Consider the following 24,119-nt stretch of genomic DNA (forward strand, 5'->3'; position numbering starts at 1 on the left):
TCTACGAGTCCCAGGAAGTCCATGGGGCTGGCTATGTTCCACATGAGGACAGCTCTCCACTGCCCCCTGGACACTTAAGGAGGGAGAAGCAGAGCACACATGTGCTCCACCAAAAGGCAGGCAGATGGGTTCCTCTACTTCCCTTGGTAGAATAAGAGAAGGGCCAAAAAGGGGCCAGGAGGTCATGCTTCCTCTTTCAAAGGCAGGAAACAGTAGGAGTGAGCAATGGATGTTTGTTTAGAACTTGTCACTTAGTTTTATTTTCTTCGTAGCAGTTATTTTGCTCACATTCCCATTCCAACTAGATTCTAATCTCCAAGCATGTATACGTTTTTATCTCTGTGTTCAAAGCCTAATCCCCAAAACCTATTGCCCTAGTTGCCACATATTAAATATTTAGTAGACACTAAATATTTAATGAATACACCCTCTTTTAAATTTCAGCACCCCTATATCTAATTAGTAACCAAATATCACCAATATAGTGAATAAGTATTTCTCAAACCTCTCCCCTTCTTTCCATCCCTATGGCTTCTGCTTAAATTCAGACTCTTACTTTCATTTTCACTTAGAACTAGTTTCTTCTCTCTGCTCCAATCTGACTTTAGAGTCATTTTCTACACTGCTGTCAAGGTAATTGTCCTAAAATATTAATCTGATTTGATATCATTCCATACCTCCTTTTGCAGAACTGATACCTTGCAGCATTATTTCTCTTTCTGAAATACTATCCTAAATATATTTATATTTTATACACCTATACATATATACACACAATTACATGTGGTGATAGATCACCATCATACATGCAATCCATTAATGACTGAAATGTAATTTATATGGCACATACCTGTATATATTAGAAAGAGGCTTTAATCCAGGAGGCAGAGGTTCCAGTGAGCTGAAATTGTGCCACTGCACTCCAGCCTGGGCAACAAAAGAGCAAGACTGTCTGCAAAAAAAAAAAAAAAAAGAAAAGAAAAAAGGGAGGGTTTATATGTATTTGTGTGTATATACGTGTATATTTATGTGTGTACCTACATACAGTTATGTATCACATAAAGGACATTTCAGTCATTGATGGAATGCATGCATGATATGGTCCTATAAGATTATAATATTGTGTATCATTTCTACATTTAGATAGGTTTAGTTATACAATAATTACCATTGTATTACAACTGCCTACAGTATACAGCATAGTAACATGCTACACAGGTTTGTAGCCTAGGAACAAGAGGCTATACCATACAGCCTAGTTGTGTTGTAGTCTACTCTAGGTTTGTATAAATATACTGTAACACAAACCAACAAAATCGCCTAATGACACATTTTTCAGACTGTATTCCATTAAGTGATCCATGACTGTGTGTGTGTGTGTGTGTGTGTGACAATAGTAATGATATGTATATATGCATTCATTATTCCTGTAATTTATTATATAGAGAGAACATTGCTGATATATGTTTTAGCACAGATTTTGAGTGCTAGCTTATGCTTTTTCCCATTTTACTGTACCCCTCTGAGTGTATTATACAATGAAATATATGTTTTTTCACTCTGTAGGTCTTCTCTCTGCCATTTATGTTTTATATTCTGGCAAAAAGTTTGACAAGTTATAACAATTAAAGATATAAACGATACTGCTGTAGTTAACACAAAGGAACAAAGGATAAAGTTAAGCTGATTGTTCAAATTCAACTTTTATGTTTGCTTGATGCATCTTTGAGGAAATAACCAGGGAAGCAGAAAATAAAATTCATTTAGAGACTGGTATAAATTCTTTCACAGTAAAGGGCATTATAAAGATAACTGGGCTATGAAGAATAATAAAAACTTATGAGAATGATTACTGGAAAAACCTGTGATCAAAGGCACACCACGACTACAAGAGAATTGAACAGAACTGAAGAACGACTGCTAATTTAAAATGCCACATGCATCAGCCTTCAGACTGTCATCATTCACCATTTCCAATGCACTCTTCTCCTAAAGAGGCAAGCAGGTAAGTTATACTACTTCTCATCAGATCTCATCAGTGGTGCCCATTCACCACAGGGTTCAAGTCAAGCACGAACTTTTATACTTGCAAGATACCTTCCCATTCTCCCAGACGTTCTTTGCTCCAACAAAACCAAACACTACCAGTCATAAACTAATGTGCTATAACATATCATCTTTACTTATTCTCATATTTTTTTTCCAACTTTTACATTCAGGGAGGTACATATCCAGATGGATATATTGTGTGATTATTTGTACCACTGAGGTTTGGGACACAAATAATCTTGCCACCCAGGTACTAAGCATAGTATCCAATAGCTAGTTTTTCAGCCCTTTCCCGTCTTCCCTCCCTTATCCAGTAGTCCCCAGTGTCTACTGATGTCATCTTTATGTCCGTGAGTACCCAACATTTAGTTTATATGTGTACACACGAGAACATGCAGTACTTGGTTTTCTGTTTCTGCATGAATTTGCTTAGGATAATGACTAGCTGATCCATGTTCCTTCAAAGAATATAATTTAATTATTTGTTATAGCTGCATAGTGTTCCACAGTATATACGTACCACATTTTATTTATCCATTCCACCATCAATGGACACCTAGCTTGATTCCATGCATTGCTCTTGTGTATAGTACTGTATTGAACACACTGGTACATGTGTTTTTTTGGTAAAATAATTTATTTCATTTTGGCTATATATCCAGCAATGGGATTGTTGGGTCAAATGACTGTTCTATCTTAATTTGAGAAATCTCCAAACTGCTTTCCAGCATATCGTAACTAATTTACATTTCTACCAACATTGTTTGAGTGTTTCCTTTTCTCTGTAGTCTCACCAGCATTTGTTGTTTTTTGACTTTCTAATAATCACCATTCTGACAGGTGTGAAATGGAGCTCATTGTTGTTTTGATTTGCATTTATCTGATAATTAGTTTTGTCTGGCATTTTTCCACGTGCTTGTTAGTTGCTTATATGTCTTAAGAAGTGTCTGTTCATTTGTTGTGCCCATTTTTTGGGGGAGGGGGACAGAGTCTTTGATCTGTCACTCAGGCAGGAGTGTGGTAGTGCAGTCTTGGTTCATTGCAACCTCTTCCTCTCAGGTTCAAGATATTCTCCTGCCACAGCCTCCCAAGTAGCTGGGACTACAGGTGCCTGCCACCACACCTGGCTAATTTTTGTATTTTTAGTAGCGAGAGGGTTTCACCATGTTGACCAGACTGGTCTCGAATTCCTGACTTCAGGTGATCTGCATGCCTTGGCCTCCCAGAGTGCTACGATTACAGGTAAAAAAGCCACTGTACCTGACCTTTTGCCCATTTTTTAATGGGGTTGTTTCTTGCTATTCAATTGTTTCACTTCCTTATAGATTCTGGATATTAGATTTCTGTTAGCTGTGTAGTTTGCCCATATTTTCTCCTATTCTATAGGTTATTAGTTTGCTGTGATGACAGTTTTTTGCCATACAGATGCTCTTTAACTAGGCCCCACTTGTCCATTTTTGTTTTTGTTGCAATTGCTTTTGAGGACTTAATCATAAATTCCTTCCCAGAGCCAATGTCCATAATGTAATTTCCTTGTTTTTTTTTTTTTTTTAATAGGATTGTCATAGTTTGAGGACTTACACTTAAATCTTTAATGCATGAGTTAATTTTTATATATGGTGTAATGTAGGGATCCAGTTTTATTTTTCTGCATATGGCTAGCCAGCTATCCTAGCACCATTAATGGAATAAGGAGTCCTTCTCCCAGAACTCCTGCCTCAAGGATGCACTCCCCACCCTGCTTGGTGTAGACCTCTGACTGCTATTGACAAATATACTGAACATTAAACACAATGTATTGTGATAATTTATAGGTAGTATTCACTCTGAACAATTTTATGGTGATTGAACTTACCTCTCTCACCAGATTGTAAACATCTCAAAGAAAGTGATTCTGATTTTTGTTTGTTTGAGATAGTGTCTTGCTCTGTTGCCCAGGCTGAAGTGTGGTGGTGCAACCTCAGCTCATTGCAGCCTCTGCCTCCTGGGATTAAGCAATCAAGCGAGTCTCCTACCTCAGCTTCCTGAATAACTGAGATTACAGGCACCAACCACCATGCCTGGCTAATTTTTGTATTTTTAGTACAGATGGGGTTTCATCATGTTGGCCAGGACTGGTCTCAAACTCTGACCTTAGGTGATCTGTCCACCTCAGCCTCCCAAAGTGTTGGGATTACAGGCTTGAGCTACCACACTGGCCGTAACTGTGTTTTTTCAACTGCAATCTCAGTGTCTGACACATAATCACTACAAGTGAAATGACATTGAATCAAGGGAGGAAAAAAACACGTAATAAAAAGTTAAAGTATTCTTTCTGTTCCCTGGAAAAGACAATGCAATGGAACTTGGGTTGAAGAGGCAAGAAATCTGTGAATTGCAATTCTGATGGTTAAAATGCTCCATAACGCAGAAATTTACTTGTGGTTAGTTGATGATTTTATGATCATTTAGAAACATCAATCATCACTGCGATCCCTCTAATATGAGAATATGCTTCAGAATCTGTAAAATGATGCATGATTTTTGTGGACTAGGACTAGGTTTTGTGGTAATAACTGGTCTCCAATGTTATTTCTATTCCTTAAGAATTCCATAGTTACTTTTATTCTATAGGATCTTATCAGTAGAAGTAAGACTGGGATTACGAGTTAGCTAAGCCATGGGAAAGCATTAGACTATATAACTGAGAGCCAAGACAACACCTAGTTCAGATTCTACTTCTACCGGTAACTGGATAGGTGATTTTTTCTGCTTAATCTTATTAATCTATACAATGAGAACAATTGAATCTTAATCTTTTGAATCCCTTTGCCTTTTGAACCCCAATTTTTCACCTACAAAATGATTGTAAATGTGTAATACACGAGTATCATAAGGAGTGTAAAATAACAAGAACAGGAGATTTAGGAGAGTACCTGTATTAGTCCATTTTCATAAGGTTATGAAGAAATACCCAAGACTGGTTAACTTAGAAAGAGAGGTTTCATGGACTCACAGTTTCACGTGGCTGGGAAGGTCTCACAATCATGGTGGAAGGTGAAGGGGCAAAGGGACATCTTACATGGTGGCAGGCAAAAGGAGCATGTGCAAGGGAACTGCCCTTCATAAAATCATTGGATCTTGTGAGACTTATTCACCAACTACAGAATAGCAGGGGAAAAGCCCGGCCCCTTGATTCAATTACCTCCCACTGGGTCTCCCCCACAACCCATGGGGATTATGGGAACTATAATTCAAGATGAGATTCTGGTAGGGACACAACCAAACTATATCAGTACTCAAAACTTAATAAGAAGCTCCACTGATATTATTTTACTGGTTACAAGTGTGATTTTTAGACATACCCAATCTAGCCTTTCTTCTACCAGGAACGGATCCAAAAATTTTATCCTTTGGATCTTGAATCCTTTGTCCACATTCCCAATTGTCAGTTATGATACAAATACCCCCAGGGATCTAAGAAGTCTTGTGCTTACGCTGTCAGACATTCTTATTTCAGGATAAAGCTTCCTGAGAGCACCCTTGTGTGAAAATAGAACAAGAAATAATTGAAAACAGAATGTTATATAGTAATTAGGTTGAATTAGAAATTGCTTTACAGAACCAGATTATGTATGTAGGAGGAAAATAACATTAATAACGTTTTTCTGACCACTATATATATATATATATATAATCTAAATATCTATAATGTAAAAATGATAAATGCCTGGCATATTTTTCAGGACTCATTAATGCAGTTGCCTATTTTATTATAGCTTATTTGGCTATAGTAACATGTAAGAAATACACTACTTTGGAGTGGGGGGTATGGAGGAGACTGAAACAATAGTTTAGATCAAAGAATCTTAGAGCCAGGAGGCGGCTAGGACTTCCGCCTGCTATGCCATTGTTGCAGGACCACAGCTTCGAGGTTGTGCAACACCTTTAGAAAATACTTCCTGAATCAGAGACAAGAATGAACCAGGAAGTTTCGTTCAGTCTCACTGGAGAGGAGGCAGGACAGACCTAGCAGCACCCATCTGAGCAAGAACAGACCCTGTGCTACTGGAATCAACCAGCATGTTGCAAGGTCTCCTGACAGTCAGTTTCCTCCTCTCTCCTGTTCTAGGTATGTGTTTAGCTCTTTTTCAGGTTCTATTGAATACATTAGTGAACTTTTTCATCATCTCCTCATAGTTTTATTGTATAAAATATTCTGACTTTTTTCTTTTTTCTTAAACAATTTTACTAACCAGTTGGGCTGGTTTTAACCTGTTGTTTGGAGGGTGTGAGTGATATAAAGAAAATGTTAAAAAGAGGCAACAAGAGGTCTTGAACCAGTATGTATGCATCTTATCCAAGATTACATGGAAATAAAAGGGACAATTTCATACAGCATAATTTAAATCATGAATATGATTTTTGACTGCAAAAGTAGATTTCATCAGAACTAGCTTGTTATTTTCAGAATGATAAAGATGGGGCAGATTTGGCTATTGCTGTGTAGAAGGCTTAGGAAAATATCTGCAATTATTATGGGGGCCAGTTTGGCTCTGTTTGAGTGCATATATTTATATACACCCATTTTATTATTAGTAATAAATATGACTAAATGGATTTTTTTTATTTATGAGGCATTGTGATATTACTTAACAAAACAATGTTGCTGTTAAGCTTAAATTGTTAACTTACTTCTATTTTGCTGGTTATATCAAACATTAAAAAATTCAAAAGGAGAAATATACTATTTCCTAACAATGAATTATGTCTAGCATGTCTTTTAATTTCTGGTAAATTCTGTAATTAGATTTTGGTTAAATTAGATTGGGTATCATAATTCTTCAACTTATTTCTATTTCCAGAGCTTATTTAAGTCAGCCCATGAACTGCAGTGCTTCGAATCTTTCCCTAGTAAACCTGTTTTCGGGTCTTAGAATGTTTGCTGAGATCTGGGAATTGGACCAGATTATCAACTACAGGTATAGGCTTTGGGAGGAAAAGCTGTTCCTCCTCCACTCACCTGCTTAGTACTTCGTTGCTAAAAATGATTTTCCTGCTTCTGACTTGTTTCTAATTTGTTTTCAAGACTTATACAAATTTCACCTAACCTGATATCTGTAAATACTTGGTTATTTTCCTTGTTTCTATGTATTTTGCTTTCTATAATATATACGTATATCTGAACTGAACGTTTTACCACTGTGCAGTGATCTTCTTCATCTCTAACGCCTTTTGCCTTGATACCTGTCTTTTCTGGTATTACATTATACCAGTTCTCTTTTGGTAAAATGAGCTTGAAATATTAAAAATATATATATATATATAAAACTGATGCTAGCCATTTAAAATTAACCTGAAATTCCTTTTAGAGTCAAACTTAATAGAAATCTTTTTTCTCTCCATTCTCCAAAAATGCTATCACCAACAGCTTTTCTGGAACCCCTTCTTGGCAGAAATACAAGAACTGCTTGGGCACTAGCTTTGTGAAGAGTAAAAAGATCAAGCTGGATCCACTAACCGAGTCACATGGCTAACACTGGAGCCCGTGCACATTATAGCCCTTGCGTGTAATTGGGCACACCAACTGATTCTGCTACCCGAATGTGCATGCACAACAGGGCACCAAGAGACGCAACTTCTTCTGACTTCATGCCTAAAAGTGTGAAGTCACCCCTCCTTTAACTTCAAGCTTGTATTATTAAGGGTGTCTTTTTGCCACTCAACTATCCCTGTTATGATCCCCATTTGGGTTGCCTTTTCAGTCAGCACCTAAGAAGTAAAATAGTTTTCACTTCCCACCTCGTCTTCTTTGTACTCTGCCACTATCATTGAAACAATACATATGTTCCCCTCTGAGCATGACTTCTGCCCAGTTCCCAGACGGTTGAAATAAAAAAATCAGATATAAAATAAGGCCAGTTGTTTGCTGTGAACCTCACAATCCCCTGAGAAAAAATGACTTACGGGATTTAATCCGATGAAAAGGAAAAACAAATATTTAAAAGCATGTGACAGGTGTTTGTGAGGTGAAGATGTAAATGAATACAGCAATAAAGGAGAAAGGTCCTTTTTTTTTTTTTTTTTTTTTTTTTTTTTGAGACGGAGTTTTGCTCTTGCTACCCAGGCTGGAGTGCAATGAATGGCGCGATCTCGGCTCACTGCAACCTCCACCTTCCGGGTTCAGGCAATTCTCCTGCCTCAGCCTCCTGAGTAGCTGGGATTACAGGCACGTGCCATCATGCCCAGCTAATTTTTTTGTATTTTTAGTAGAGATGCTTTCACCGTGTTGACCAGGATGGTCTCGGTCTCTTGACCTTATGATCCACCCGCCTCGGCCTCCCAAAGTGCTGGGATTACAGGCTTGAGCCACGGCGCCTGGCGAGAAAGGTCCTTACTATGTTACAGCAGAATACCCAGGGGGTACAGTATTTTTTGAAATTATTTTATTGCAAACTATCAGTTATTGCCTCTATAAGGTGAGTAGAAGACTAAAATGAAAATATACAATCTAAATAGTCAAAATAATAGACCTAATTAAGATGCATTGTTTTTCTTTTGTTTGTACTCACTTTTAATGTATGAACTTTAAAACCACAAGACGGTTTGAGGAGATGCAGGCAATCCCAGAATGTAAGTTAATATCCTTATGTAAATCCTAATTCAGGGTTTAATGTGATATGTTCAATTTGGAAAGAAGACATTCCTTTCAACAGTTTCAAACACATTTGAACAAAAATGAAAGTGTCAATATTATATACTAATGTTCCCCTTTCCAAAATGACCCCAAACACATGAACAAATAATGTAGCAATCCAGACTAATGTCTATCATGTTAATGTTAATGAGCTTTGAATTGTCTAAAACTCAAACCAGTCAAAAATAATTATCCAATCTAAAGCAAAATAACAGTTTTCTTTTTCCTGATCTGGTTTTGCTAGAAAAACTAATCCAGCGCGTGAGTTCTGTGGGAAGTATTAAAATGAATTAGGAGAAACATTGTGTTATACCTGGGATTTGTGTAATCCCTGGATGGCAGTTAGTTGTGTTTTGTTTCTCAGGCTTCAAAATAATTAACCTTATATTCAGTGGGGATGAGGCTGCACCATCTCCATTAAACTTGAAGATGGGTGAGCTAAACAATATTTAGGTCTGTTACACCCCCACGATGTCTGTGTAATTTGTTGTATTCCAGATCCGATTATTTCAGGGACTTCTAGGATTCCAGAAAATAAGAGCCTTTATGAGAAGTTCTGTTTGGTTTCTTTAGAGAACATATGGTGTTGCGAGAGTTTGGGAAGAGCTGGAAATCCATTCAGTTCAAATTGAAGAGAATGAGAGGTTGCCAAAGACATTGAAAAGAAGTGTGTTTTTTGTTGCTATTGTTTTGTTTTGCTTTCTTTTTGGTTTCTATTTGGAAGTGTTCAGCCACTGGAAAGCTGGAAATAAATTTTATAGCTAACTTATGTATTTTGAGCCCATATTTAAGAGCTAGATTGTAATTTTTGATTTCATGAAACATTAGAATTCAGATACTAACTAGAAGCATAGAGGTCGGTGTGCATGTGAGAGAAAATTTGTGTTGTGTAGATGGGCCTGTTTTTCTTCTCACCATTTCTGAATGGTGTTCAGAAGGAAACTCACTTCATTTTCTGCTTCTATACAAAGAATCAGGAATGCAGCTATTACTTTATTCCATGAAGGCAGCTTGGACTAGTATTTCCTGTTACAATCATGTGTGTGCTTATATAGCATTTTAAAAGATTTATGTTGGCTGCAACATTGGTGAAATGTCTTCGAGAACTCTATTTTAACAAGACTAATTGCATTGATTAACTACTGTAATACACCAGGCAGCATGTTGGTGCCATATTGTATGCTTGTTCTGTGTCCCTGAATTAAGGAGGCAGCATGGGATTGTGTCAATATCATCAGTTAATTTCTGGCAGGAGTAATTTTCTTACCTTTCGGCATCTTATTATTGCCAAATAATTACAATGATTACAAACATTTTAACTCAGAAAAAGAATGATTGATTTAATATTTCTTTGGGTTTTTGAACTTAAGTTATGAAAATGTTTTATAACTGATGTTATTGTTTTCCTTTACCAAAAGTTAACTTAATAGAAATAAAAGATACCCAGTGATTACCTCTGTGAGAGCAAGAAATGAGGAACTGAAGAACCCTGTGATGTTCTTGAAGTGTGACAATGTAATGAGGCTTATTTTATCACAATGGATCAGAATTTATCTTTCATAATTAATGATAACTGACTCTCCAAAGATATTATAGGGAATTCTATATTTATTTGCATAAATCACTTGAAGTAGCTTGAGAAACCATTTAATCAGCCTCCTTTTTTCAAATGATTTAAACACCCAAACCAAATAAAAAAATAAGGTATTCTAGTGTCAGTGCCATGGCTTTAAGTAATTTTGAATTTTTTTTTAGAGTAACTCTTAAGCCACTGAAAGAAAATATTTTTTCATGATTTTTACACCCCATTTGTGACTCAGAGAGTTATTAGCCAGTTTAAACCCTTTTTCTATTCTTCAAAGTTAAATGTAAATGACTCAAGTAGTCAAATGAATTTAAGTCATGCTCAAATGATTTTAAAAAATCAACAACACTAAGACTTTTGGAAAGTTTCTGCTTTAGTTTCTTTAAAAAAATTTAAAAAATGAGTTTTGCTCTGTGGGACATGACTAAGTGTACAGTCCTCCTAGGTAAGCAATAAATAATACTAAGTGCCTCAGTTGTGTTTGTTAAAAGATCAACCAAAGTAACATAAATGTTTCTCACCATGCAACTTAAATTTTAGTACTTAAATGAGCCAGGATTATGTTTAGAGACCCTCCTAGTCCTTGCCCAGAGAACAGAATCAAACATTTCCAGTTCCAGTCTTAGGAAGTTGCTGAATTAGGCCCCATTCTGCTATTGCAGTCTACACTCTGGTTAAGCCTGCACCCGCCTTCAGCATCTAAGAAGCAGGTCTATTAACTATACACACAGCAGAGATGAGACCACACGGGCAAATCAAAAAGAAAATAGAAAATCTAAAGTTAGGCTTGAGAAAATTGAAAACTCTCTCTAAAATGATTTCCAGGCCAGAGGCAGTGGCTCATGCCTGTCATCCCAGCACTTTGGGAGGCTGAGCCAGGAGGATTGCTAGAGACTGGGAGTTTGAGACCAGCCTGGACAACACAGCGAGACCTCTTCTCTAATAGGAAAAAAAAAAAAAAAAAAAAAAAAAGAAAAAAACTAGCCAGCCATGGTGGTGCATACCTGTAGTCCCAGCATCTCTGGAGGCTGAGCTGGAAGGATGGCTTGAGCCCAGGAGGTTGAGGCTGCATTGAGCCGTGTGTGCACCACTGCATTCCAGCTTGGTGGCAGAGTGAGACCTTGTCTCAAAACAAAATAAAATTAAACAAAATGACTTCTAAAAACAACATGGAGAGGAGCATTTAAGATGCAGATAGGTTGGATCAAATCACTTTTTAGTTCTCTTTCAATGAGACTGCAGGCTCAGAAAGTCCTTCCGGGCCTGTGATTCTATTTACCTGCTTCTCTAATTTTTACTTAAAATGTTTGTATGTAAAATGAAGGTTTATCTGTATTGCTTATGCCACCACATTCTATAAACCTAGTATTGGAGTCTTTTCTTACTGTGACATAGTTGTTTTCACTAGTATAGAATATTGCTGTTTTCAAATCCAAGAAAAATAAAAAATTTTGTACATTAGTTATTTTATTTTTCTAACATTGTATGGTTTCCAGTGCTTCAACTCAATTTTTCTGGGACTGATTAGCTTCTCAGAGGATTACGCTGGCTTCTGTCTTTAATTCTTTTTGCCTTGTGCTGCTGCTAAGTCCCTGTGCCACAGGGATCAAAGGTAAGGAGAAGTGGAAAAATCCAAAAGAAATACTTTCTCTAAATAGACACTTGTAAACTTTTAACGGGGAAACATCACAAGATACAGATATAGGTTAAAGTAAAGCATTAAGAGGAAAGAGGTTTCTGATCTTGTTGCTTTCTTTTGGTGTCAGCACATTAATAACTCTGACATTCATCATTTCAGGCTTCTGTATGTAGCATCATTCATTGGGAATGCAGTAAGGATGGTCATTAATGACCAGCCTACTTCAGTTCTACCTGGACAAATCTTTTTCTTTTTCCTCTCAGTAAGTGCTATAAAAGAACTCCCTGGCTTGAAGAAGTATGAAGTGGTTTATCCTGTAAGACTTCATCCACTACGTAAAAGAAGAGAGATCAAAGAGCCAGAGCAACGGGTACAGCTTTTGATTTATCAAAGTCTTGATTTGAGATGTATTTTATATATATATATATATATATATATATGAGATGAGCGATAGATATGAGATTTATATGTGTGTTGTTTGTGTTTGTGTATGCCTGTCTGCATGTATCAAAGTGGACTTTGTGATGTTTTTAGTGATTACACCTTGGAGTTAAATAACAATTATATTTGTATTTGTTTTTGACCTTTTAAAAAATCTTCCTATAACCCAAAGTTATATTATTAGCCTCTTTTACAAATCAATTTTCTGAGAAGTGAAAGAAAATGTCCAAGGTAACAGAGTAAATTTAACATTTTGTGATAATTCATTCTATGTACTTACAAAGAAAATTGGATGCCACCTACCTTCCTATCAATCTAATCTATCTTCTTATCTCAACATTATCTATCATCTAACACAATTATGACAATTAAAACATAAAACAAAATATAGCAAGTGAATGCAATGTATACATGCACATTCATATGAAATTTATCTGTCTTTTCTAAATAGGCTCCTTTTAACATTTGTATATTTCTTACTACATATTCTCAGTCAGCAATCACTCAATAAGCATTTGTTAATTCTAACAGGAAAGCTAAAACATGATGATTCATTCAAACACAATGTTATAATTACCTGCACTCTTAAGTCTTGTTCTGGGAGCCAGGAAAATACAGATAAATGAGACATAAAAAATAGTTTGCAGAAATACTCCAAAATCTAACACATTAGGTGGACATATTCCCTCACTGGGCATGGTTTACGGTAACATTTCTTCTAAAGCAAATTTATGATAAGAGACCCTGAAGTTGACCTCATTTCTCAAAATAATTAGCTATCAACCAAATGGTTTCGCTGACTTCAGATGGAACCTATATACATTGAATTACGCTTCAATATGACTTTCTTCAAATGCTTCCTAACAGTTTCTTTAAAGTGTCAGACACTTTTTTTCATGTCATGTATTATGCTTATTATCTGGGTGAAAAAGTAATCTGTACACCAAACTCCCGTGACATGCAATTTACCCATATAACAAACTGGCACAGGTATCCCCTGAACCGAAAATAAAAGTTGGAATAAAAATAAAAGGATTACTAATATATTTTCATATTTAGTCCTTTCAACAACCATACAATGTAAGTGTATTTTACAGAATTTTATTTCTAAGTGGAGAGGTAGGGACTCAGAAAAGTTAAGTACCCTGCCTAAGAGCACACAGCCAACATGTTTTAGAACTAGGATTCAAAGCTTTGTTTGACTCCAGATGACAAGCTTATGTGTTACTGTTATTTGTGCCTACCTATCCAAGCAGCTAAACTAATTTCATATGTGAGAGAATCCGTAAGTGTTCCGAAGAGTCTCTTTGGAATCGACAGAGACTTTTTGGCCATTAAGGTAGCTCAGGTCCTGTTACAGTAAAGTCTAAAAGTCAATCTGTAACTCTGAGACACTGACCATTTTGTTGTATCATTTACTGGTAAAAATAAGAGACTCAACAGCTGAATTCTTTTCTAATAATTTCTTTTTGTTTTTAAAAATTCTATTTTAAGTTCTGTGATACAGGTACAGGGTATGCAGGTTTGTTACACAGATAAACATGTCCCATGGTAGTCTGCCGCATCTATTAACCCATCACCTAGGTATTAAGGCCAGCATGCATTACTTAGTTTTCCTGATGCTCTCCCTCACCGCACCCCCTACCACACCTCAGTGTGTGTTGCTCCCCTCCCTGTGTCCATGTGTTCTCATTGTTCAGCTCTGAATTATAAGAACATGTGGTGTTTGGTTTTCTGTTCCTGTGTTTGTCTGCTGAGGATAGTGGCTTCCAGATCCATCCATATCTCTGCAAAGGACATGATTCTGTTCCTTTTTATGGTTGCATAGTATTCCATGGGGTATATGTACCATATTTTGCCTCCTTCTGGAAATTTACTCATTATCTAACTCTTTATGTGTTGTTGACTCACAGTAAACAACACTTTCAAGAAAAGCCAACATTTACACATATACACTTACACACACAAATGCCAAATACCCTTTTTTCGTTGAGCATGTTGAGGGAAATTTAAACACAGGTGAAGGTTTTTAATCACATCTGTAAAGTGATTTCCTCACAACTTTAAAAAATAAATTGGAGCTTCAAATAATATATTTTTATTAACAAAAGCCATAGACATAGGCCCATGATGAACAGTATTAATTTTTGCAATGATTGAGTAGATGGATGAGGTTGATATAATGTGCTTTGTATTTACTGCAGTTATATTCTTTATCTGGTCCATTACGGCACTAGGTTAAATGGCTACATAAACCTTACATTTTCCTGATCCATAGTGAAAGTGTATCGGATCTAAATTCAGAGTATTAGTTTGTGTTCACCTGTAAATTTTGTCAATTCTCTAAGTGTAGAAAAACATAAACTTTAAATTCCTTGTCTTAAAGTGGAGATGATCATACTACTACTTCTATAAATATTTTGGGATAATGTATATGAAAAATGAGGCAGCATACAAATTTTAACTCCTTATTCAAGATTATGCTATGGGCAGGGTGTACCGGTACATGCCTGTAACCCCAGCACTTTGGGAGGCTGGTGTGGGTAGATCATCTGAGGTCAGGGGTTCAAGATCAACCTGGCCAATGTTGTGAAACCACATCTTTACTAAAAATACAAAAAATTACCCGAGCTTGGTGGTGGACACCTGTAATCCTAACTACTGAGGAGGCTGAGGCAGGAGAATCCTTTGAACCCAGGAGGCAAAGATTGCAGTGAGCCGAAATTGTGCCAGTTCACTCCAACATGGTCTTCAAGAGCAAAATTCCTTATCAAAAAAAACTGCTATGGCCTTGCCCTGTGTAGCCCATCATATTCCACTTCTTATGACTAATTTTCCATTTTTGTGGCTTCATGTCCTAGTTAATAATCCTTTATTTTAAAATTCTTCTTCTCAACATAAACTATTAGACAACCTTTGTATTCTCTTTTCCTTTATTAATAATATGCTTATTTTTCCTTCTATGCCTTTTTAAATGATTTTCTAACTACTTAAAAGATTCCCTCTACATTAAGAGTCCCTCCCATTTAGGGGACTCTACATTTAGAGTCCCTTATAATCTTTGTTAAGTTGACTTGCCATATTCATATATATACTAATATGCCCCTATCCTGAAATTGTGTACCAGTCACAGTCAGTATTACAAAGTTTGGCTACTGATTTTAAAAAGAAATGTTGATTTTGTGTCTGTACCAATGGTGTATTCACAAGTGTATGTGTGTGTGCATGTGTTTCTATGATAATAAGTGTAACCTTCACTTCTGGTTTGAAACTGTCCAGATAAATTTTTAAAAGGTATTTTTAAAAATATGTCTTTGACATGTCCCTACTCCTCATTCACCCTCATCTGCCAACCCTTGTCCTAGAACAAAAATACGTGTTTCATAAATACGTGTTGGTCCAAATAAATACTTGCAAAGCACATTAATTTTATCTCTAAAGGAAATAAGAGTATTAAAATAAGTACTACAGATAATTGAAGAAAAAAAGGTTTACCTAAGTAGTTAGAACCTTTTAATATTTAAGCGGAAAATCTTACTTTAATTTTTTTTTTTTTTTAGTTTCATCTGTTACATTTCCAACTTCTCTCCTGCTTCCTTTAGTTGTAGAGAGTAGAAGAGAATATATTATCAGGCCTGATGAATATAATGGAATGAGCACTGAATGCTTCCACAGCATCTCAGAAATAAATATAACCCTCCCATGTTTACTCTTTAATATCTCAGGTGATACCTTCGAATTACCTCACAATAACCATGTGGCTATACTGTCAGCAGTAACTTCTGTTAGGATTTAGTTCCGGTTGTGCACAGGAAGATACCAAAAGTCACATGGTAGGGCTGCTATATTTCATTTGTATTCCGGATGAAATACAGAATACCAGTTAAATTCCATTTTCAGACAAACAGTAAAATTTTTTGTATTAGTATGTCTCACACGACATTTCTGATATAATTATAAAGATGCATTACAGCAGAATGAATCTAATCTTCCTAGTGAGTACATTTGCCTCTCTTTTCCTTAGTCACTGATCTCTAGTTTCCATTCTTTCTCACATCTTCTAAACTCCTCTATATGCAGAGTTGTCACATTTAGCAAATAGAAATATAGGATGCCCAGTTAAATTTAAATTTCAAATAAATGATAACTATTTGATTAGTATGTCACAATTGTCATATGGGGCATATGTATTTAAAGAAGTGTATTTTATGTTTATATGTATAAACAAAAATATTCTGTTTATCTGAGATCCACATTTAACTAGCATCCTGTATTTTATCTGGCAATCCTATCATGTAGCTTTTGATATCACCCTGTGAACATCCAGAACTAAACTGCAGCAATCTCCCCATGATCCCAGCTTCTGTCCTATTCACAGACCTAAGGCTCCTATGCTGCTGCATGCCTCATATCTCAGTACATCCCTGTTGTTGTTATTGAGTTCCACCATATCATACTTGTTTTACAAACACAGACTAAAGAAGCCAGTGACATGTTTTTTTTTTTTTTTTTTTGCCACACAACATGTATATGATTTCCACTGACACAGAGTCTTCTGTAGTCTCTTGGGCACACCTTATGAATAATAACAACACTGTTCTCCAGGTACAAGCCAAGTTCTTGGGAGTTATCTTTGCAGTTTCTGTGTTGAGACTATTGGTCTTCCCTGTGCAAAGACTTGATTAGCAAATACTATTTAAACCGATCTAGAATTCATAGTGCAGTGGACCACCCTTATGATCAAGGGGAACTCTGTATCCCATACATGCTTCATAGGTCTCATCTTAGATGAGTACTTCACTTTTTGAGACAGTAAAAAGATGGGGGACTTTTGTAGTTATCATTATACAACTGTGCCCTGTGTTGTTTTATTATACAGCCATAGAACTGAGGCACTGGCTTTACCTGTGAGCTATGCCAGGGGTGTGACACCATCTTTCTGCATTGATCACACATGACACATTGCTTAGAATTTCAGCTAGATTGAAATAACCCTGTGTAAAAATTTCTAGGGGCTGGAGGTAAAGAACAAGGTAGATATTTTATTCATGATTATATTCACAATTATATTTTATATGAATGACATAACAAGGACCAAATAAGTATGTGTTAAATAAATAACCAAATGAATAAGTAAACTAATGGAAAAATGAATGAATATGACTGGAGCACAGAACTCATAAACTTGCATAGATACATATTCAACAGAAACTCAATGAAAGTTCCTGATGCTAGAAACTTACACTTTAAAGACAGTAACTATTCTTCATAGAATTTGGCATGTACATGTTTTTTGAAGCCCAAACCATTTTGCTACTGGCCCATGTCGTAAAAGAAAATGTCTTACAGCACAATTCCTCCCTCATACTGGGAACTCTTGCAAACCCCTTAGCTGATTTAGTAGGGTTTCTAGAGCTCGTGGATTTACTGTATGTTTTGAACCACTGTTGAACTGCTAGAATGAAGAGCCTCTCTAGGTCTTCCAGAGCTGCCCTTGATATTTCCTGTGTGCCCATTGACATGACCATGACTTTACAGATTTGTTTCCATTCCAGGACCATCCAAGACTGTAGCTTTCCCAATACACTAACTAATGTGACCCATGACGTGATTTTTAAAGGACATTTGGATCTATATGTTTCTGTGGCCAACTAGTCTTACTAAGTGAAACCTAAATCATTTCCTTCCTTCCTTCCTCCTCTAAATCAAGGTGCATCTTACTTCTCTTGACACATACCTCAGAACCCACAGAGTACACAAAAAGAACACACTTCTTATCCTCAGACCTTGCTCTCCACCAGGGAACTCTCTTTCAAAAGTATGGTTATACATTACCCAGTGTACTCTCTTTTACAGAGGTCCCTGGCTTTCTTCCTTGATCTTTCCTTCCATCCATAATCTTTATGCCAGTGTGGACTAAAACTCCACTCCAAAAGCATTTATTGTTTTCTAAAACAACCTTCAACTAAATTTTTGGTAACTAAATCTTCTAAAAATCCATTGCTGCCAGGAAGCAGATATGCGGAAGGCCATTTCTGGTAGAAGACCATATTTGGTATCATTTGCATAGCTTCATTCTAGCTAGCCTTTCTTAAACCTGAACAATAAAAGGTTATGACTATTCTCCCTTTTATGTTCAATGCCCTGGCTCTTTCCAGTCATCCATGAAAATAAGCTGAGTCTATCAGCTTCTGCTTATCTAGGCCCACAATGGGGGATACTTATAGTCTGGGATTACTAACAGCAGAGCAGACCTCAACAACTGAAGTTTTAAGGAAAGTATGGACCATAACAACTGACTTTGGAGACAGCTAAATCCCAGCACAATAGTCATGATCTGAAGACTTTAACATACATTGTACCTCTATGAGTTCAGATGCCATCCTGGCCAGAAGGGAAGGGAGAGAAGAAAGGCTTGACCTGAGGTGCTATACAACAGAGGAAACAGAACTCCGTCCATAATACGTGTTTCTCAACCACCTTTGATCTACCGCCTTTAGACCTCTTTAATGACAATAACCAGGCACTTCCCACTAAGTTTTTAGATACTGAGTGCAACCACAGCAATAACCCTGATTTACAAATTGAACTCTAAATGTGACCCATGACATTACTTTTAAAAGAAATTTGCCACACTGTCTTCCACAATGGTTGAATTAATTTACATTCCCACCAACAGTGTAAAAGTGTTCCTATTTCTCCACATCCTCTCCAGCATCTGTTGTTTCCAGATTTTTTAATGATCGCCATTCTAACTGGTGTGAGATGGTATCTCAGTGTGGTTTTAATTTGCATTTCTCTGATGACCAGTGATGATGAGCATTTTTTCATATGTTTGTTGGCCTCCTGTATGTCTTCTTTTGTAAAGTATCTGTTCATATCCTTTGCCCATTTTTGAATGGGCTTGTTTGTTTTTTTCTTGTAGATCTGCTTTAAGGACCTAAAAATAGAAATCCCATTTGACCCAGCAATCCCATTACTGGGTATATATCCAAAGGATTATAAATCATTCTACTACAAGGACACATGCACACGAATGTTCATTGCAGCACTGTTTACAATAGCAAAGACCTGGAACCAACCCAAATGCCCAACGATGATAGACTGGATAGGGAAAATGTGGTACATATACACCATGGAATATTATGCAGCCATCAAAAACGATGAGTTCACGTCCTTTATAGGGACATGGATGAACCTGGAAACCATCATTCTCAGCAAACTGACACAAGAGCAGAAAATCAAACACCGTATATTCTCGCTCATAGGCGGGTGTTGAACAATGAGAACACATGGACACAGGGAGGGGAGCACTACACACTGGGGTCTGTTGGGGGGAAATGGGGGAGGGGTGGGGGGTGGGGAGGTGGGAAGAGATAGCATGGGGAGAAATGACAGATACAGGTGAGGGGACGGAAGGCAGCAAAGCACACTGCCATGTGTGTACCTATGCAACAATCTTGCATGTTCATCACATGTACCCCAAAACCTAAAATGCAATAAAAAAAAAAAAAAAAAAAAAAAAAAAAAAAAAAAAAAAAAAGAAATTTGGATCTATAGGTTTCTGTGGCCAGCTAGTCTTACTAAGTAAAACCAAAATCATTTCCTTCTAATGAGTACTCTCAAAATCAAGGTGCATCTTACTTCTTTTGATGCATACTTCAGAACCCATGGAGTACACAAATATTAAGTCCCCAAAAACATCTTATTTAAAATAATTCTATGTAGTCCTCAATAGCTCTCCTTATATACCTAACTCTAAGTTTAAAATAATTTTCCTTTTATGTAGTTTACCTGATAGTATTTCTTCCTCCTAAATACCTAGGACTGTGGTTTCTTCTTGACGGTTCTTTCTCACATTACAGTATATATTCCTGTTATGTTTCTCATAGTTGATGTTCTACTTAGTCTTGAGAAAACCTAAAGACCAAAAGTCATGAAATGCGATAGAGGTTTTTAGGCCTCTTTGTATACAATTCCTTCTACTCAGGTAACTTCCCTTACTTCACCTGGTTAATTTATGTCTCATCTTAAATGTTACTTCCTCAAAAAAGCTTTTCCTGTCCTTAAGATGTTAGCGATCCTAGTACATAAATCCATTATCATGCATGTAACTCATCTCATTTTCTGTCTTTTCACAAGATTATAAGCTCTCTGACAGTAGGTAACAATGATTTTTGCTTAGAGTTGAATTTTCAAAACCTAGCAGTGTCCTGCAAAGAACCAGCATTCACTCAAACAATACTTGTAAAATGCAGGGATGGATGGATGGACAGACAGACGGATGGGTGGGTGGATGGATGGGTGTGGTATAAGGCTCTCAGACAGTTTATTTAGTTGCCAGCGTTGTTTGATCTGTTAAAAGGAGAAGAGGAAAGCATTTGGTATTATACTGCTAAAAAAAGCAGATACTGCTTGCTAATGAGTACAGAGATAGAAATACAATAGTCAAATGAATATTTGTGTCTGTTTTTAATTCTAAGTGTTTGTACGTTTTTGCAGGAACAATTTGAAACTGAATTAAAGTATAAAATGACAGTTAATGGAAAAATTGCGGTGCTTTATTTGAAAAAAAACAAGTAAGTATCTTTACCTTTGATACTATCCTCAGCAAGAGCAAGGCAGCATGTGGAGAGTGTGCCGAGTCTGTTATTGCTTAAGGGTCACACACACTTGGACTCATCAGCTTTTGCTCTCAAATGACCAGGGAAGTTCACTGGACTTTGCAACCACCACAAGTAACCACAACATCTTTGTGTTTTTTTTTTCTCTAGGAATCTCCTTGCACCAGGCTACACAGAAACCTATTATAATTCCACTGGAAAGGAGATCACCACAAGCCCACAAATTATGGTATAACAGATTCTCTTCAATTCTTTAATAGGGGTTTTACCCACAGACCTAAAGGCAGTGTCCTTGCCAGGCAAGAAGTAGAAGTGAAACTGCATATATAACATTACTACTTTTTTCAACAGCAGTAAGTACATACTTGACCTCCCACTTTTCTTTTTTTATATTTTAACAAGAACAAAACCATTGCATGGCAACTCTGGTAAGTTTTTGTAGCCTTTAAGGACTCATGTAGAAGGGTGGGTAGAAGGAACATGGTATTTTCTTGAGAGTGAAGAGTTACATACTGCTGGTTCTCTCAGTCAATTTTGTCATTTCTCTAGGCTTTTGGTCTCTCAAACCAAAACTATTTCCTCAATGGCAATTGCAGAATTATTTTTCTTAAACAATTTCTCTTGACTCCTGTTAATGGCCCATCTTTTCTTAGACTGAGTAGATGACAGTGTGTAGCCATATGAGGGGTCATGCACCATTACTTCTTTTTCTGAGCTACCTTTTCCATCAGAAGCCCTTCAAGCAGTCTCCTCTACAGCAATAATACAAGTTTACATGGGCCAGCACCTCATCTATCCCAAACTAGAAAGATCCTTCATGGAACACCCACATGAGAAAATGTTAAGAAGGACATCTTCCTCCAAATGGAGGCAAGAAATGTGCTGATCCACTTAATCTGATGGAACACTTTAGATAAATCAAGAAATTAAAAACAAAAACCCAATCTGAATAACCCACCCTTTGCAAAAAAGCTTGTTGATCTTTGCTAGAAAAAGTTAATGAGAAATCAGCAAAAAGGAAAAATGAATGCCCAGTGTTTTAAGGGGTAAGGTTTAAAACTTACATATCCAAACATATTTCTTCTAAATATTTTTAACATTCATCCTACTCAACACTGACGGTTAATACCTTGTAAACATTTTACATTTTTACATTAACTAACAATTTTAACTTATATGAAAGATTTTATTTAATAAATATCTCTGAGTTTACTGTTGTTCAGCTGAATATGGTTTGAAGCATTTAAAATCCTGTTTCACGATTTCAAATGCAACTTTAGCAGTGGCTCTAAAATTCACATGTACTTCTTTTTACAAAACCCCTTTTCTTTTAGGATGATTGTTATTATCAAGGACATATTGTTAATGAAAAGGTTTCTGATGCTAGCATCAGCACATGTAGGGGTCTAAGGTAAGATTTCAGGAATGTTTTGCATGCGCTTGTGATTGTGGTATTTGTGTATGCATCTAAAAACCAGATGAATCCCAAATATCATTAATTTTCCTATAGCTGAATATGCATCCTAAGGGCCATAAAATGTTGACATTTGAAGAAACACCACTTCTCTTGATAGCATATGTGAATTATTTTCAAAGACATTTTCTTAGCTCATTTAAAATATACAGGGTTTTGAGTCCCAGTTATGGACTAAGAATCTTTAGGGAATGGGAGCTGCTCTCTCTTTCTTCTCATTTTATTTATTTATTATTTTAGGCAGAGTCTCTGTCACCGAGGCTGGAGTATAATGATACGATTTCAGCTCACTGCAATCTCAGCTTCCTGGGTTCAAGCAATTCTCTTGACTCAGCCTTCTGAGTAGCTGGGATTATAAATGCTTGCCACCAGGCCTGGCTAAGTTTTGTATTTTTAGTAGACATGGGTTTCATCATGTTGGCCAGGTTGGTCTCAAACTCCTGACCTCAAGTGATCTGTCTGACTCTGCCTCCCAACTGCTGAGATTACAGGCATGAGGCACCACACCCAGACTCTCTTCTCACTTTTAACTCTCTCTCTAGATTGTCTTATCCATGACTATGACATACATTTCTGTCTGTTAATGATACACCATGTGTCTGTCCACAGTAAGGTGGTTCTTCTGATGTCCAGACTTGATTATCTAATCTTTTTCATATTTTTACTTGGATATCTTAAATAAATCTCAATCTCAGTGTGCTCTAAACACAACTAATGATTGTCTCTTGAATCTGTTACTATTTCCATGTTCTCTATCTTGAAGGTATAATCAAATAATCACTTGCCCAATTCAGAAACCTAAATTCCTTGAGGTCTGCTTGCCTCTCAGCCCTGCATTTTCAATCCCTCACCAAGTCTTATTGATTATATCTTCTCAATACTTTCTGAAATTGTTCATTTTGTCTCTTCTACAACATTCTAGTCCATCTACCATGATTCCTTATGCAGACCATTGCAATAAAGGACAAAATTTACCTTCTTACATCCCCTCTTGCCATTATCTAATTTTACGTACACTTAATTTAGTTGATTATATACTCATACTTTTTCTTGACACCAATTATCTATTCTAATTATATGTAAGTACTTACTCTGTAATTATATATATTATGTGATTATTTGATACACATCAATCTTCCTCATTTCAACATAAGCTCCGTAAGAAAAGAGATCATGACTTTATTTTTACTGTCTATCCTTAGTCTAATGCCTAATGAATAATGGGTACTCAATGAATATTGGTTGAATTACTCCTGGTTCAAGGCTTTACCAGATAAAATAGAGAAGACGTTGATTTGTATGTGCTTTACATGTTCTCACTTTCAATCTTTACTATCACCATATTAGGTAGGTATCATAATAAATAAATGTGGCAAACCTGAGGCTTGTGAGTTTAAAGAACTGTCCCAATGAATCACAATGAATAAGTTCTAAAGCCAATATTTTAACACTTATCTATAAAACTCTAAAATCTCTTTCATTTTAGGTGTACCTTTAGAGCAAGTATAGTATTAAAACTGCAAGAATGCTGGACCAAGTGTCAGGATATACTCATTCTAGTCAACTGATATGGTTGCCTGCATGACATTGCAGCAGTCACTTCTCCCTAGTATGTCTTATTTTCTTGTAGA

General features: G+C 36.4%; 1 protein-coding gene and 1 long non-coding RNA gene across 6 annotated transcripts in view; one reads left to right on the top strand and one right to left on the bottom strand.

Annotated features, from left to right (window-relative positions):
- Positions 1-365: 365 nt before the first annotated feature.
- The window catches only part of LOC141580869 (uncharacterized), a 602,033-nt gene continuing 578,279 nt past the window's right edge, over positions 366-24,119 (bottom strand). The window contains exon 5 of the long non-coding RNA XR_012513274.1: positions 366-952. This is a non-coding gene — a long non-coding RNA (uncharacterized LOC141580869). The remainder of the gene's footprint in view (positions 953-24,119) is intronic.
- ADAM28 (ADAM metallopeptidase domain 28) overlaps positions 6,011-24,119 on the top strand; it is a 63,728-nt gene continuing 45,619 nt past the window's right edge. For 2 of the 5 annotated variants that reach the window (XM_074384068.1, XM_074384069.1), the window contains exons 1-4: positions 8,136-12,319; positions 20,893-20,969; positions 21,165-21,243; positions 22,349-22,425. In XM_074384068.1, coding sequence (XP_074240169.1) covers positions 12,149-12,319; positions 20,893-20,969; positions 21,165-21,243; positions 22,349-22,425 — 404 coding nt within the window. In that variant the 5' untranslated portion in view covers positions 8,136-12,148. Of the gene's footprint in view, positions 6,161-6,893; positions 7,011-8,134; positions 12,320-20,892; positions 20,970-21,164; positions 21,244-22,348; positions 22,426-24,119 lie in introns of those variants that run through there. The other 3 variants (XM_074384071.1, XM_010347742.3, XM_074384072.1) reach the window with 3 other exon arrangements.

Source organism: Saimiri boliviensis, chromosome 13, assembly GCF_048565385.1.
Source record: "Saimiri boliviensis isolate mSaiBol1 chromosome 13, mSaiBol1.pri, whole genome shotgun sequence".
Classification (NCBI taxonomy): Eukaryota; Metazoa; Chordata; class Mammalia; order Primates; family Cebidae; genus Saimiri; species Saimiri boliviensis.